The 16,781-nt window shown below is 37.5% G+C and overlaps 1 protein-coding gene across 2 annotated transcripts in view; it reads left to right on the top strand.

Moving 5' to 3' along the window:
• prex2 (phosphatidylinositol-3,4,5-trisphosphate-dependent Rac exchange factor 2) overlaps nt 1-16,781 on the top strand; it is a 152,908-nt gene that overhangs the window by 361 nt on the left and 135,766 nt on the right. The window contains exon 1 of one of the 2 annotated variants that reach the window (XM_058765208.1): nt 10,183-10,596. The exons of the other annotated variant lie outside the window; for it this stretch is intronic. Within the exon in view, the coding sequence (XP_058621191.1) occupies nt 10,459-10,596 (138 nt within the window). The 5' untranslated portion in view covers nt 10,183-10,458. Of the gene's footprint in view, nt 1-10,182; nt 10,597-16,781 lie in introns of those variants that run through there. 2 annotated transcript variants of the gene reach the window in all.

Below are 16,781 nucleotides of genomic sequence, written 5' to 3'. Positions count from 1 at the left end.
TGATGCGGGGTGTCAGAGGGGTTGGGAACCGAATCCCTGTTTGGAGTGAGATCAGTGGAAGTGCTCAAGTTTATTAAGCGCGGAATTCTGCCTTGTCGCGGCTGCCTGCAGCGTTAGTTTGATGCCTTCGATGTTATGGTTTTTAATCGACTTTTTCAGGTCAAAATATACACATTACAAAAAATATTTAAATAAATAGACAAACTCGTATTATTAACACTTATAGAGTGTCTACAGTATAGGCTACACACGTTGAATGTAGGCTAATATAATAAACTGTCATAGCAATTAAATGAATTGTGCAGCTGGATTTTGGAGAAAAACACATTTGCTATGTGCTCTGATTCTGAAAGGTTATTGTTAGGGGAGACCGGGTATGGTTGTAACACTTTTTGTTTTAGTTTCTGTAACTCGCTGAAGTTTTGAGCTAGAGTGCACAAACTTTTATACAAAGCACCCACATTTGTTTACACAAGACACCAATTCAGACCTCTGCAAGAATATCACAGTCCTTACAAGTTGATGTCAAATACATGGAGTTCCTTTGTTATAATCTACCCCACTGCCGAGCCGAGGTATGATGTAACACTACTGGGGTAAATTGTAACAGACAAAATAAGCAAAACAGCAGCTGATTCAAAAGCAAGAAGTTGCTTCAAAAATATGTTTACTGAAACAATCTAAAAGAACAATACAAATTAATCTCTGACTTTCTGTGACTGACCACATCCACTTTCTGTTTGATGCAGGAGCATGTGAGTGTGTGTGTAAATTAGACTACTAGAACAAACGTCTGTATTTATGCTTAATGAACACTCAACTCCAGTGTACTGAGGGAAAGAACATGTAGATCTAAAAAACAAACAAAAAAAACTTTGTATATTTTTGTGTGAAATTTGTGTCTGGTGACAAAACAATGTTTTTAACCCATAGATTGAAGGCTTGGTGGATCCAGAAACTGCATTTGGCACATTTTACCCACACTTCCTTTGGCTTTGAGCTTCCAAAATATAGAAAGTTCTCAGTTGTATGTAAGTGGATGCTAAAATGTGTTACAACTTACCCCAACCCTGTCATCAAATGTTTTGCTACACTGTAAAAAATGACCGTGATTTTAACGGTAAAAAACTGTGAAAAAGCTATGGTAAAAACCTGTTAAATGGTTAACGGTAAGTTCCCCTAATATATACGGTGAAAAACTGTAATAGACATTTCAGACAATTTTACGGTGAAATACCGCTTTTGGAAGTTTAAAAGAATGTAAAATTTACAGGTAAAAACCGTAAATTGATGTTCCCAGAATTCTCTGCGTTGCATTTCAAATATTGTTTGAATTTGATGTTTTTTCTTTGAAATAACTAGGTTTCTTCTTAGTTTTTCTTATCAGTTATGTTTATTAGGGTTGTATGTTACATCTAATGTTGTTAAATTAATGTTTATTGCATATTTCAGTTTAATGAGTCTCACCATGATGATGTTTAGTGTTTGTGTGAATGACACTGTGCACCTTCTATATATGTTATTATTTAAAAGCTGCTTGTGATGGGCTTTGGTTCATCATGTGTGACTTTCTCAACACCACTTGCATTTGGTGGTTATCAGTGTAATACAAAGGTACAAAACAGATTTCAGTACTTCAATAGGTTGGTATATTAACATTATATCAGTTAATGAAATTACGGTATTTAACTGTAAATTTAAGTTAACACCGTAAAACTTAAAATGTTGCTACTGTATATTTTACGGTAGAATTCCGTCAGCTGCCGGTTTTTTACCGTAAATTTTACGGATTTTTTTTTTACAGTGTAGCTGTATTAGCATGATGGTTTGAAATTAGCAGTTTAAAACTGCATCACATTTTGCTTGATAATCTGCAATTTATTCTAAAGTTATATGATTTTATCTGCAACAGTTTAAGTACTAAACAGAATGTAGTTTCGGTCAAAAAAAATTCACATTCTTAAATCAAAATCAGTATTTTCTTTATAAAATCTGCATATACTTTACAGCCTTGACAACCATTCATATAAGATTGGGGAGGAAGTGGATAATGAAATAATGAAATTATCATAGGACTCCTAGCTTATCCCTGATTGGTGGAAATGGTGTTGTTACAACTCTCCCCATATTACAACCTCTCGGTCTCCCGGTCTCATGAAAATGAGTATAAATAGTATGCCAAATAAAAACGAAAACTCGTGGTATTGATACGCAAAAATGGACTTTGGCGTATATATGATACGAACGTGTTTGGCGTGCATATAAAACGCAGTTTTCGCGTGCATATGATACGCATCTACCCCACAACCCAAATCCTACCCATCGCGTAGCATATACACGCCAAAGTCCATTTTTGCGTATCAATACCACGAGTTTTCATTTTTATTTGGCATACAATTTATACGCACTTTCATGAGATCGGGTTGACTAAATTGCTATGCAGGGTCAATGTTATAGCGTTAGATAAATGCAAAGGTGATGATTTTACAGTATATTTTGCCAGGCAAAAGAAAGGAAGAAAGAAAGAAAGAAAGAACATTGTTCTAAGATAGGCTATACATAATTAACTGTGCAACTAGATGTTTACATTTTTTGAAAACGCATACATTTAAGTGTTCTGAATGGTTTTAGTGTGTTATGCAAATTTTTGTGGTGTTCAGTGCATTGCTGGGTAGTTATACCCACCTGACAGGGAGGGAACGTTATGAAAAGATATGAACAAATGTTCTTCCACTTACGTTCGTTTAGAGTTATCTGGTCTTTAAATATGTTCTCAAAATGTTGCACAAAAAAAAAAAACATTTTATTTCTGCAAATATTTTAGGTGGACGTTTGTATAACGTTTTTTTTATGTTACTAGTCTACTTGTTTTAGTACGTTCAGAGAGCATTCAAAAGCAACGTTTCCATAACCTTTGCAAAATTATAAAATGGATTGTTCCATTAATGTGTACATACAAAAATTTTAACATTTACAAAACTGCATGTTTTGAACATTCAGAGAACATTCAGAAGTAACATTTTCATAATATAGGCTAATGGTAACTTAGCAAAAGGTTCTTAGAATATATTTGGTTAGCTGGTTAGGTGATTGCATAGAGCCCAGTCTGTAGATGTCTGTGCTTCAGTGTAAGTCTGTGGGGTTTTTCACTGCTGGCTTTGTAATCAGCCAGGATAAATAAATAAAAAGGCACTGGTCATTTTTGCTCCAACTTATTGTACTATAGACGAAAATAGCATGCACTTTCTCTACCAACCAAGGAGCCTGGTTGATAAGTGCAGATCAAAGTCTGACCGATTATGTTTAATCTTTCATTTCATTTTTCCTTCAGTTATCCTATCATCCCAGAGATGGCTTTTAATAGGTAGCAACTGGCATTTGTTTGGAGTAGCACCCTCCAGCTCTTGGTGACTCCCGTTAATTGTAGCTACAGCATTCCTCCGTTTGATTCTGTATTTATCAGTCTGTAGTGCGGTTAAAGGTCTTGAACCAGCAGGGCTTTGTAATTGCATGGCAGCAGCACATTTTTCAAATGCTTCCCCCTGTGTCAACACTCCGCCACCTGTTTTACACCCAATTACTGTGCAACAAATTACCCTCAGACAGGCACTGACAGGAAAGCTGATCCTGGAAAAGCTGTTCCAATGTAGAAAATGAAGACCTTGATGGAGAATTCCGTGGGAACGTGGTTTGCAAAAATATTAATGAAACTTAAAATGAATATTCTATCATTCTTGCGCTGCACTCTTGTTCAAAGAGGCAATTAGAATTAAACAGTGACTTGAATTTCACACTTGCCTTTCACTTACTTGCTGATGTCCACCATAATTTTTGTCCTCAGTATAGCTTGAATACAATTAGCCACCATACCGAAAAAAATCATGAAACTCCTGCGTTCAGCAATAACAAAAATAGCTGTTTACCAGCTTCCCACATGGGCTGCCCAACAGAATCATATTTCTGACCAGTGGTTAAGTTTTGCACTCAAGAAAAACAGCTCTGACGTGTTTTTGAGGAATATGGACAGGTTGAAATACAGTAGCGTATTCATGACTTGGTTGCTAACGAAAGCAGATCGTGTTCATGGTTTGTGGAGGACCAGAGACGTTTAAATAAATAAATAAATAAATAAATAGGGTTGGCGGTTATAGACTGAAGGTGGTTTGTTGAAGCCTCTGATTGCAGGGATGCTGTTACGGACCGTTTGAAACACCTTTATAGCTTTGTGGTAGTAAAAACCAGCCTAAGTCTGGAGATTTGGAAGTAGTAATTGATTTTTTACAACTACTCTCTGAACATGGTACCAATGTTTGTTTCTAAGTTTAAGCTATACTTCCAGACAGTCAGCAGCACTGTGTGGCCTGTTTGGGATTGTAAATGAAATGGCAAAATATGCAAACACTGGTAACAAATGACAGATACACATAAAGAAAATAAATATTTCAATGATTCAGTTACGATTCCTTCCCTGCGGGGAAGACAAAAAAAAAAAAACTATAGAAACCATTATAACCTGGTTATAATGAGAATTGTATTGGTTTTCATGGAAAATGTAATGGTCTCGTAATTGGCTGCCTCTTGGTGGCTTGTTAAAACCACTAAATTCTAACAAAATATGTCCCAAAACACAGTTTTAATGGTTAATAGTTGATGGTTTGTAGTGATTGTAATGGTATTTGTAGTCAAAACCATTTGAATTTCTTATTTCTGTGATGTTTTATTGTTTTTTTTATTGTTTTCAGCATATTTGAAATTATTCTTTAACTATGTTATATGAAAAACCAGTCAGTCTTGCGATTATTACTAGTTTAGTATTATTAAGGTGAATGTTTTTGATTTTTTTTAAAGAACAGATTCATTACTGAATCTTATTACCATGATCACTCAGTTTGTTTTAGTTTCGCTAGAAGGAATCATTTTAAAAGAGCTCGGACAATTTGCTTGCTGTATGCGCTGTAGGCTACTGTTCATATGTAAAATGAACCTGCTCATAAGAGTCATTTGTACTTTTGATTCAATAAAAATAACTAGATTGTAAGGTTACACTGGTTGTGCTGTGATTTTGATTCACTAAAAAGAACTGTTTCATATGAGTCATTTGTTCGGGATTTGGACTGAAATGTTTGTGCTGTGTTTTTAAATCTCTACAAATGTTTCATAAGAGTACTTCGTTCAGGAATCATACTTCACTGATTGCGATGTTTGTTTCATGTTGTAGATTGAGTAGCGCTGTTGAATAAATAGGCTATAAGTAGAAATAAAGTAGAGTGTTTTAGTGCATATATGGATCCTCATATGATAAATGTTAATGGGACGAATATCATTTGTTTTTGGCAAGGGAACCAATTCAAGTGTATTGTTTCTACTACATCCAAACCCAGACAGCAAGCAGTGTCGGCCCAGATCCGGCCCACATCTGGCCCGCATGGATCTCACACGGGCCAGATGTGGGCTGGATCTGTGCCAAAACTATGTTGCTGGAACCCAGTTCATTCACCGACTACTGTTTTTCTTTGTAAATGCCTGACCAAGCCTGAAGTTTTATTTTTTGCTGGTCCCTTTACTCTGCGGAACACACATGCTCCACAGACATTTATTCTTTTTTTTATTGCCCACTATATATCTCAATCAAAGTGAAACTTGTGTGAAGTCATTATGTAATAGAAACCAGCAAGTGAATCCCTGGTGCTAAAAATGCTAAAAGGTCATTGTCTCCGAAAAAAATGTGAAAGCCACGGGCGAGAATCAAATGAAAACACATTTGTATCGTCTTCAAACAGCCACAATAGGGTGATATCATAGTTGTGAGGAACAGAGTTGTCATCTCAGGCTGCTGATTTATGGGAGACTGGGCTTTGTTGTAGAGCTGCACATTTCTGACTCAAGATCTGTGTGCCATTAAGCTCGAGAGAGAGAGAGCTGGTTTGAGAAGAAAATGGATCAGAAAGACAAAACCAGCATAAAATTACCTGTGGAGGGCAAAGACAATTTACTTTCTAGAGAGCCGTCCCTCCCACTCCTCCTACTGATCTTCCCGCTCTAGTGGAGACAGATCTTCTGTCATTATCTGCTGCTGAACCTCAGAAGATGAAAGCAGATAAAAAAAAAAAAAACTGAGGAAAAGACACCACAAGATTTCACAATGATTCTTTAGGCTTTATATAGTAAAGTTACATGTTTGGACCCTCTATATAACATATTTTATTCCCACCTTTGGGCATATCCTGATTTACATCTTGGCTGTTGTGCTTCAGAGAGTGATATATGCACCTCACCTTATGGATTATATTCCATATTGTTGTTGCAAATTCTGCTGCTGCTATTTGTCACCAGGATAATGCAAAAATGACTATAGAGGCTTAATAACAATGTGTTGAAAACTTGTAATGTTTTATATAGTATGCCATTGCAAAATTACTTTTGGTAAAAAATGGGAACAAGAACGTACCATTAAAAATGATAAAAATATAAATATTTATAAAAATATAAATATTTGTAGTGAATATAAAATGCATTGCTAGCAAATAAACAAATAAACGAATGAATGGATAAATAAATTCATGCATACGTACATTTTGAAAGAGTAAGTAAAAATCTGAGCCAACTGAGCCAAAGTGATCAGAATGAAATCTTTTGCTGCTTATGATCTATCATACAGACTTAAAGGTGCTTTTGACTCGGGCCGGAAAACTTCACCTTGTTTTGTTCCGCAAGCATTAGCCAGGTTATATTTGTTCAAGACCTGGCTTTCCTACTGTTGTTTTTGGCCTTCAATTGAATCCAGTGCATGAAAATATTCTTGGAGGCAGGGTGTGAAAAGATGTTTATGTGTGTGTAGATGTGATCATATTTGTTATGACCTGCAGGAACTTTAGTAACCGTGTGTTATTTTATCTCGGACACCTGTACTGGATTTTGAGTGTAATCCTGAGATGCTTGAAAGATTCAACTGACAGATCTGTATATAAAATAAGCAAAAAGATCATACTTCTTTTTCTCAGGCAGTGAGGGAGATTTATTGAGCTCGTGTTAAATAAGTGTCATCAGTCTTGTGTGACTGAAGACATTTAGTGTGTTAAACTTGCCCTCAGACTACTGGAATAAGATGTGGGGTGAAGTGAACTGAGACAGAGAAACATACCCATATTTATATAGCACTTTATCTGTCATAGCCCTGAAAATGTTTTTTCTTCGCAGTCATGGGTCAGATAAATTCCACTTCAGATGTTTGCAGATGTTGGCGATGAGGTTGTGTTAAATGTAAAATAAGGGCATTGTTTCAAAGAGAAATGTGATTCTGTCATTCTCTGTGATTCAAAGAAAAAAAAAAAGAATTTTTGGAAGAGAATTTGTGTAAGGATTTATAATGATACTACACGCACGCACACGCACGCACGCACACACACACGCACATTATGTAAACACAAACTTTTATTTTGGATGTGATTAATCGCGATTAATCGATTCGACACCACTAATTATTATTATTTTAAAGGCTAACAGTAGATAATAATAAGCCTTGACTTAGCTTTGACAATAATTAATTTTTTTTGTCAGATTTAATGCTTTTTCTGAGATTCAGTAGAAAATATATGTTCATATTTCTGACCACTTATTGCCTATACACATTTGTTTTTCTATTATGGTGGGGATTCTATTGACTTCTGTTGTTTTTATACACACCTAATTAAATGTTCCATCCATTAACCCTGCATTTAGACTTTATTTAGCATGTAGCAAGCCATTGTGGGGACTATTTGCTTGAACAATCAATGCTGCTTGTGAGTGCAGTGCAATGAGAGCTGTGCTATAAGGGTTTAATGTTCTCTCAGTTCCTCCTTCCTCTCTTCGTCTTACAGAAGTGACAAAGCTGCCATCTACTGGTCAGGACTGATAATGAGTGTAGCATTAAAGTATATATTTAATTTGGTTAAAAAATAGGCCTCACTAAAAAACACACAGATAATGTTTTCAGGTCATTTGACATTTGATTTTGACTTGACAAAGTGGTGATATATATGTGTGAGTTATTGTTCATTCAGAATGCGCACAACACAAGAGGCGGGATAGCATTTTAACACTTCCGGTTCCATAGTCCCAGAGTCAATGGGTTTTTTGAATGGGAGTTTGGTTAAATCCCCTAAAATAAGGTCCGTGGTTCACACAGGCTCAAGATACTTTCACGTTTTATACCAGTTGGTGTTTGGTAAAGAGTTTTTGGCTCAAGGTCTGCATTTAAAGTCACACCAGAGGTGTTCAGTTTGGATTAGACCAAGTCAAGTTCTTCCACACTCACTAAATCAATCATTTCTTTTTGAACCTTGCCTTATACACAGAGGCATTGTCATGTTAGAATAGAAAAGGGTCCTGTCCAAACTGTTGCTTTAAAATTAGAAGCACACAATTCCCAAGAAAATCATTATATGCTTAAACATTTAGATTTGTACTCATGGAAATTACTAAAGTAGTCAAACCTGTTCATTAGAAGGGGGTGACCCAATACTTTTGGCAATATAGTGTATATATATATATATATATATATATATATATGTGTGTGTGTATGTGTGCGTGTGTGTGTGTGTGTGTGTGTGTACTTGTTTATGCTACATTGTGGGGACCAAATGTCCCCACAAGGATAGTAAAACCTGAAATTTTTGACATTGTGGGCACACGAGGGAAAAAAAAAAATTAAGGGGTATAGGGGTTATGTAAGGGGTAGGTTTAGGTTTAGGGTTAGGGGATAGAAACTATTGTTTGGTCAGTATAAAAGTAATAGAAGTCTATGGAAAGTCCCCACAATTCACAGAAACAAACGTGTGTGTGTGTGTGTGTGTGTATAGACAGACAGACAGAGACCAAGTCCATGTCTTTTGTAACGGTTTAACACTAGAGGGCAGTGTCTGATAGCAATAAAGCAGTATCACATCCTCTCACTCACTCAGCTCTGATGCTGCTGTATCCCATATCTTCATAAACTAAACATGTCTCTGTTCACATCATAACATTTTAACCCAGGCTAGTAGATGGTCTCTGATTTGACCACAGCAGAGCTCCTCCAGAGGATACTGTGCTCAGCGAGTCAATAACTGGGCGATATTAATATTTGGCTCAGCTGATCAAATTTTATTGAGCTATTTCAATTTGGCAGACACTGCACAGGGCAAACACTCAGTCCGCAGAGGGAAGTAAGCAGACTGGTGCTGAGAATACAAGAGCACAGGCCACATTTCAGACACCTTCTTGCTTGAGACTCAAATATCATCCTGTAGAGCTGAGCAGAAAGGGCACAGCTATGAGAAATTAAAATGTTTAGCAGGGAAACTCTATCATTAGAATAATGTATGCAATATATGTATATGTACATCGGCAGCACAATCACACTGCAAGAATTGATAACCTGCAGTTGTTATTTTAAAGAGATATTTCTACCTGATTTAACCCATATAAAGTTTTGAGTGGTATAAATTAATATAGGTTGTTTCTGCAATATTATATAATATTTTAAACGTAATTATAACCAATTCATATATAACTGTTCATAGATTTTTGGGGGTTTTCTTGCATTAAATAACAAGAAAATCATGGGATTAGTTGTGTCTTATAGGTTTAACTACAGTTAAATAAATGGTGTAGAAACAATTTTTGGGAACATATTGTGTAAGGTCTGATGATGCTCATAAAGATTTTTTTCTTTCTACTTTTTCTTTTTCACTCTTTCTAATGCTTTAATGATTTCAGGGAAAGTGGGCATGCCATGTAAGACACTTTAATGGCTTATGTCAAGGTAAAAAGAACTGAACAGCTGTATAATCTCCATTTCTTTTAATTTTGTACAGAAAAGAAAAAAAAAACTCAATTTAAAAATATTTTTAGCTAATTTATTTAGAACTAGAAAGAGTTTCTCACTTTAGTATTTCAGATGAAAAAAAAAGAAAAAAAAAGGTTAAATCTGTGGGAGAATTTTAAAACTTTCCCCCCATATCATTACATCATTACATGTTGTTACATAACTAACATAACTCTTCTCTTTAATGCCATTCAGCTTTTCAAAGTAATGTAACTAATATAGGAGTCTGGGAAAGGCTTGCATTGTAATTACCCCCAATGTCATCAACATTTCCCCACTGTGCTGGCACGAATTCCCAGCCATTTATTTCCTGTCCTTTTCATGCTGGAGGGAGGCTGGATTTAGGATGAAGGTCTTGGGAGTCACATGGAGCAAAGTTTTTGATTGATGTCCAGAATCCATTACTACACTTTTCTCAGGCGTGTAGAGTAGTACTGAACTTTGATGCTGCTTCTGAATGCAGCCGATTCGTAGATTGTTTTTAAATTGCATTCATTTGTTGTGGTGAATTTGTCTGCTGCTTTTTCATCATGTTTCAAGCCTCCAGCCGGCGTCAATTCGTTTAAACTTCTTCTCTTGCAACTTTGAAGACTCTTAAGAAGACCATCGAAATGACTGAGGAAAGCAAAGCCGAACACAGAGCCGAAAGTGGGAAAGATTTAGAGAAACAGCTCCGTTTGCGAGTTTGTGTTTTGAACGAACTTTTGAAGACCGAACGGGATTATGTTGGGACGCTGGAGTTTCTCTCGGTAAGTGCGATTTGGGTAATTGTTTCATCGGATAATTTAATATTTTTTGAATGTAGATAAGAACGCTGCGGTTATTATCAAATAAACGCATCCTACTGTAAGCGCGCCCATCATCTTTGCGTTCCTGGGCGCGTGAGAGTCTAGAAGAGTCAGTGAACTGTGTGCACTTACAGTAGACCGATTATTTCATTAATGGAAACAAATGTGCAAATTATGAGGCGATTTTTACAGGTGTTGCAACTTTAACTACCATAGTTTGCTAAACGTCAGTTATCTGAAAGACTTTTTAAACAAAGAACTAACCTTTTTGTGATATGGAAACTAGAAAGCGTGCGAACGGCTTAGTGTTGCTATAGTTACTCCGTCAGGTAGCGTCTTTTTGGTTAACAGTTAATTCCCTTATTAAACATATGAATGCTTATTTGCAAAAATATGTGCTTTTTAGTCATTCATTTGGATCAGTGGTCCAATTTCCGCTTAGACATGATTTGCATCCTCAATGGGCGAGTTCTATTTTGTTGTCGCGTCGCTCGCTTGCAGAAATTGGGCTGCACTGGACGTGTCTGTTTAGTATGCTTCAGTGAATGAGAAGCATCAGAGGTCTTGTGGTGAACCTCAAAACCCAGGCCGTGCCATGCCTGTCAATCCCGCTGATCGCTCTGGTTTGTAGCTCTATCTAAGAAGAAAAAGCACAGAGTAATTTGTCTCAATTTAATATGTGTGTTTTTTTCTGCATTGAAGCGCTTCTCTCCAGCTGTTGACTCTAAGAACGCAGTCAATGTTTGAATTCACAGAGAAAAAGTTCATTGCTCAGAGGTTTTATAGCTCAGGAGACAAACTCTCAGTTGCTTATTTGTTCGTAGCTTATCAGTTTCGCCTCAGATGTTTCTCCTAAAATCAACACATATGTGGACAGCACTGACTTCTCTGAGTTTTGATTGCAGGTATCTTGGCAAATCTGAGACATTATAAAGAACTCTTTCTGAAATTTAAACATGAGATTGGATTGTGGTCTTTTTTTTTTTTTTTACTTTCCCCAGGAGAAACATCTGAGAAGTCAAAGACTTGAGTAGAAGTCTCCATATCTCAGCTGACATATCCAGCACTGAAACTTGCAGATGAATATCACAATAAAATTGAAAGATTTTATCTTAAACAGGAAAATTATCTAAACATTATGCATGATTATAATCTCCATACTGGATGTCTCTAGCAGGGATGCATGTGTCCATGATTTGCTCTGGCTCAGTGAGCAGAATAGGTAAATGCTTTTGAGTCTGAGCCAAGAACTGAGGCAAAGCAGGTGGACTGAAAGTGAAAACCTCAGACTGGCACACTGTGGGACTGTACCAACTATCATTTCTTCCTCTACTGGAGAAACGGAAAACAGTAAGCCCTTTGGTCCGATAGGGGAATTGAAGACTGGAAGGAAAGGAAATGATTTTTTTTTTTTTTTTTTTGTGTAATGCAGAATTTTTCAGGCACATAAGCAAAAGATTATTTAAAGTAGGAAATTAGTGGCTAACCACTTATTAATGTTTAAAGTCTGAAGCTAAATTAAAATTGAAGAGAGCAAAGAGAGCATGAAATTGAGTTTTATAAAGTCTAAAATGATTCAAGTTTAAATGAACCACCAGATGATGCATCCTTGTGGTGGACATCCATGTTGTGATTTATATGTAGCAATGACCCATGTATCCCACTCTTCATGCACAAGCTCACATTCCCCATCTGGAGACAGTATCACAAGTGGTTACCAAGAATGATTCAAACAAAATGAAATCACGCTGTTCAGACCATTTTGATCCAATTAAATAAATCATTAGCCTGTGGAGATCATATTTGGGAGACAGACCTCCAGAATATGATGATGACTATTTTATAAACCAGGCCAGATCACTCTGACCACATTTGGATGTAGTCACTCATCTGTCAATCATCCATTGCACTAAAAAGAAGGTTTTTTTTCCATCATATTCAGTATGTTCAGCGACTTTGCAAAAGAGTCTAATGAAATGTTCTGAGACTTGCTGCCATGTTTTAATTGGCCCAGTTTTGAGCTCATTTGCAACCTCAGACACCTCGATTTAACAGTGTCAGTTTACTTAGATTATTCCCAATTGGTTTGCCGTTCCAGCCAAACATTTCGGTTTGTTTTATTGCCAGTGCTAAACATGATTTCTTCATTCTAACAGAGGTGAAAAAGTCCTTCTTTTGATGATGAAAGCATGCCATTGTACCCCCGAGTGTGATTAGGAGGTCAAGCAGGGAACTTTATCAATCTAAGTCTCTGGGAAATATCACCCACATGCTCTAAAGGATCAAAGCCTCCACGGGTGCCACTGCAGGTCTATGACTGATCGCTTTCAACTGATCATCTTGCGCAGTAATGCCCATGTGCCTCAACCAGAATTCCTCAATGTCTAGACCAAAAAAATGGGCAGTGTTTGGGGGGCTAAAGGAAGCCTGTGCAGAATTGAAGTTAGATGATAACAACAGGCCACGGTAGAGGACAATGCCTGTTGGAGGGTGGTGTTTCATGGCCCGGAGGGCCCAGAGGACCTGTGCCATGCTGAACAGAGGGCATTTTGTGTTTGTGAGAATTAGATGAAGGGGGTTGCTTCCAGACAATATGGCTCCCCAGTGGAACCGGCCTGGAGGTATTGCCAGGAGAGGGACTGTGACGTGAGAGCCTGGGCTCTTTTCCCTCTGTTGTAAAGTACATTTCCTGGTGGAGGAATTCCGGAGAGGTTAGAAGAAATTAGGAAACAATGGCGGATAAGTTGCCTTGTTTGAATCCAGGAGAGAGTTGGCTACTTCGGATCACTTTAGCCCACTCACGGTTGGTTAGTTTGTTCTTGGAAAGGAATTGTTCTTAAAAGTTGCCGTCGACTTGGTATTTAGTGTAAAATACCAGCTGCACTAACTGACAGTTACTTGGCATGCTACGCAGTTGTGTCTGGCTATCAGATGAGCCAAGAAGAGTGTCTGGCAATTCACATGAGACGGAGGAAGTCTCTTAAAAGATCTTTTGTGAGATATCCTTAGAATAGCTTATGTAACAGCTTGATATAGATCTGATAGTGGGAGGTTTCAGATAATCATGTTTATATTTGTTAACTGGAGGCTAAGAAAGACAATCCTCTGTAACAAGTGCCTCAATGAGGAGATTTGTATGCTCTTTTAATATATATGTCCTTGAGCTTATGATATAGGTCACTCAAACAAATGAGAAGTACAATTGATCAGCAGGAGTGTTCATCAGTACTTGTAGAGTGTATCCAACAGTAGCAAACGGGGGAAAGCTTTCATGTCCTTCTTCAGTAGAAAAACAGCATAATGTGTTCTCTGGAGTCTTAGCTCTGGATTAAGTGGTCCCTCTGCAGCGTTTTTCTTTCGCAGTACCCTGTGGGTTTGGAGGAATTGACCACCCAATGTACTTTTTTAATGCTTAATAATAAAACTTCAAAAAGGGATTTTGCACCACAAACTGCTATTACTTTTATTTTGCTTTTGGGGTAAACACGAGTTTTAAAAGTCCCCTTAGACATTTCTTGGTCTATTTAGAAATTTGTTTGAAGATGATGTGGTACAGTTTTCAAAGTTACTTGACAATGTCGGATTCCTACTGTTTGACTCATTAGAACAAAAATAGCAGCAGCTTACCCACAAACACAAATTAAATACAGGGCTGGCTTAAATAATTAAACCAATGCCTATTTGAGTATTTACAATTAGTCTTTTCCTGGTCAGAGAAATAAAAGTGCATGTGACCAAGTATAAATGGCCTGTAAAACACATTTGAGATGCATTCGATCACTCAGAAGGTGGTTTAAAATGATCTGCATTGTGTTTTAGTATAGCCTTATAATCTTTGGTTCTCATGCATTTTGATTCTTGATTCTTTTCTTATACAATCCATTGGTATGCTTAAATTGCTCTGTTGTCCTTTTTCTCTTGTTCTGTTTATTTACATTCAGTCTGAGGCCTGTTGATTTGTTGGTGTCACATGACCAGCACGGATTTGGGAGGGTTTATATCTCTTCCCAGCCAGGCAGTGAACCCTGCAACCCCATCCCTCGGGGTCACAGTTCTCCATCCTTAACTTCTTCCTCTTGGCATCCTGGTTTATCCATCTGTTGCTCTGGAAACATGGGGGCTTGATCATCATGCTCTCTTAGCCCAATTGATGTTGATTGTTCTCACTAATACATGGGTTATGGGTTCATGTTTGAGGATTTTTTTTTTTTTTTTTTGTGCAACCCCCCAAAAATGCAAACAAAACCGCCATTAGCTGAACTTTTCTTTTGAGTGTCAACATGTTATGCCGTCAGTACTCAGTTTGTTTTTGACTCTTTTTTTGTTGAATCTTTGTTTGACTCAAAACTTCGTTTGTTTGACTGGTTGTTTGTTTTGATCTAAAAATGTATTGTTTGAGCCTCAAAACCTTTTGCTCATGAAAAAATGTTTTATACTTTTAAGTCTCAACGCGTTTTGTTTTTTGAAAATGTGTTTTGCTTGCAAAACGTTTTGCAAACACATCAATGTGTTTTACTTAAGGTTTACTTAAGCAAATTAAGAAAACAAAAAATAAGCTCAAAGGGTGTGGTCATCAATCACTGATGAATTAAAGATGCTTTTTATATTGGTCTGTTACCACCTGAATGACTTTAAGTTATTAAGGTGGCAATAATATAAGGGATATAAGAGGATAAAACACTTAATCCGTATTTAAGTATTTGAGACATTAAGTAGGCTTTTGGAACTCAACCAAAAGAAAAGTGGTAACTGTTAGCAAACCTATCTGTTTTGGATCTACAATAAAGGCACAAAAATGACTCCCTACATGTTTGGGTTTGAAGCCCTGGAGGTATAATAAGAGAATAATTGGAGTGCGGACATGGTTGACTCAGCCATCACTGTCACCTTTGCCCTTTGTCAGCCAATCAGAAGCTAGCATTTCTTTCTTTCTCACTTTAACACGCTTTCTATCCCTGTCTCTTGCCAATCTTTACAGTCTTCACCTCCTGCATATGTTCCATCCATTATGTCCCAATACGTTTTTTTACAAAGAGCTGCATTTTCCCCTTGCTACATGGAGGATCATTAAGATTCCAATCTTACTAATGAGTTTGGCTTTCTTTTTCCACTGTAAGGTCATAGAAACTCTCATTCACCGCAGACAGACGTTATAACCAGCGGAGGCCTTCCTTTATCTTATCCTGAACTGCTTTTAAGCAGTATGCTTAACTAGCTCCCTGAGGCTCAGGGCAGGTCGCCTCATTCCAAATGCACAGCGTGAGCGCAAAATGTGTCAGCCATTTTTCTATTCTAGTGACAGTCCAATTCATGGAAGAGAACAGAGTCTTTTTGTGCCCCTGAGGGAATTTAGAGGTGAGGTTCAGCATTCAGTCAGAATTTACATGATGGTGCTTAAGAAAAAGGAAGTTGTTGCTGATGGGGAGGAATTGTGACCTTCCTGCTGTTGGGGTCCTGCGGTTGTTTGTTTCTGTGATGGAGCTGGAAGCGTCTTATCACCTGTGAAAGCCCTCCCATCGTTTGGTTGCAGTTAAATCTACATTGGTTGAAAAAAAAAAAGGTCTGAGGTGATTTTGTTTATGGCTCTCTGGGATTTTCTCTCAACTCTCATCATCCAAAAACTGTTTTATTGCATCGTTTTGCTTCTGGGAAACAATTGGTTTTAGTCCCCCCGGGACCACCACGGTAACAAAATGAATATGAAATGAACTTCATACATGTTTTACCATGAACTTTACACTTGCAGCCATCCGTGTCCCTTTACGTTGGTGTGCAGTCTTGTGTGTCATGTTTGTGAGTGCACACAGGGCTACGAGGGGCTCTGGCCGGTGAGTTCCTTCAGCTTTTGTGTCAGCGTGAGCAGGATTTCCTTCCTTCCTGCCCCTCCTCTCCTTTTACATTGTGCTCTGCTTCCCCTGCACATAGAGCTGGCTGCGGAGGCACACGGGCCGGTCCACACGACTAGAGTCTATGCCAGGGCATCTGTCTCAGATCAGGCTCTGGAAGGCAGCAGCTGAATAAGAAAAGATTTGTCAGATGTTTTTTGGTCAATGTTTTGGAATAAATCATGGGTCTTCATGACCTTTTTGGTCGATATTTTGTCTCCTATGGGGTTTTAATGTGGGCTGTTAGTTAGGAGATGAATT

Source organism: Onychostoma macrolepis, chromosome 24 (genome assembly GCF_012432095.1).
Source record: "Onychostoma macrolepis isolate SWU-2019 chromosome 24, ASM1243209v1, whole genome shotgun sequence".
NCBI classification, from domain to species: Eukaryota; Metazoa; Chordata; class Actinopteri; order Cypriniformes; family Cyprinidae; genus Onychostoma; species Onychostoma macrolepis.
The sequence above is the reverse complement of the archived record's forward strand: the minus strand, read 5'-3'. Positions and strand labels throughout refer to the sequence as shown.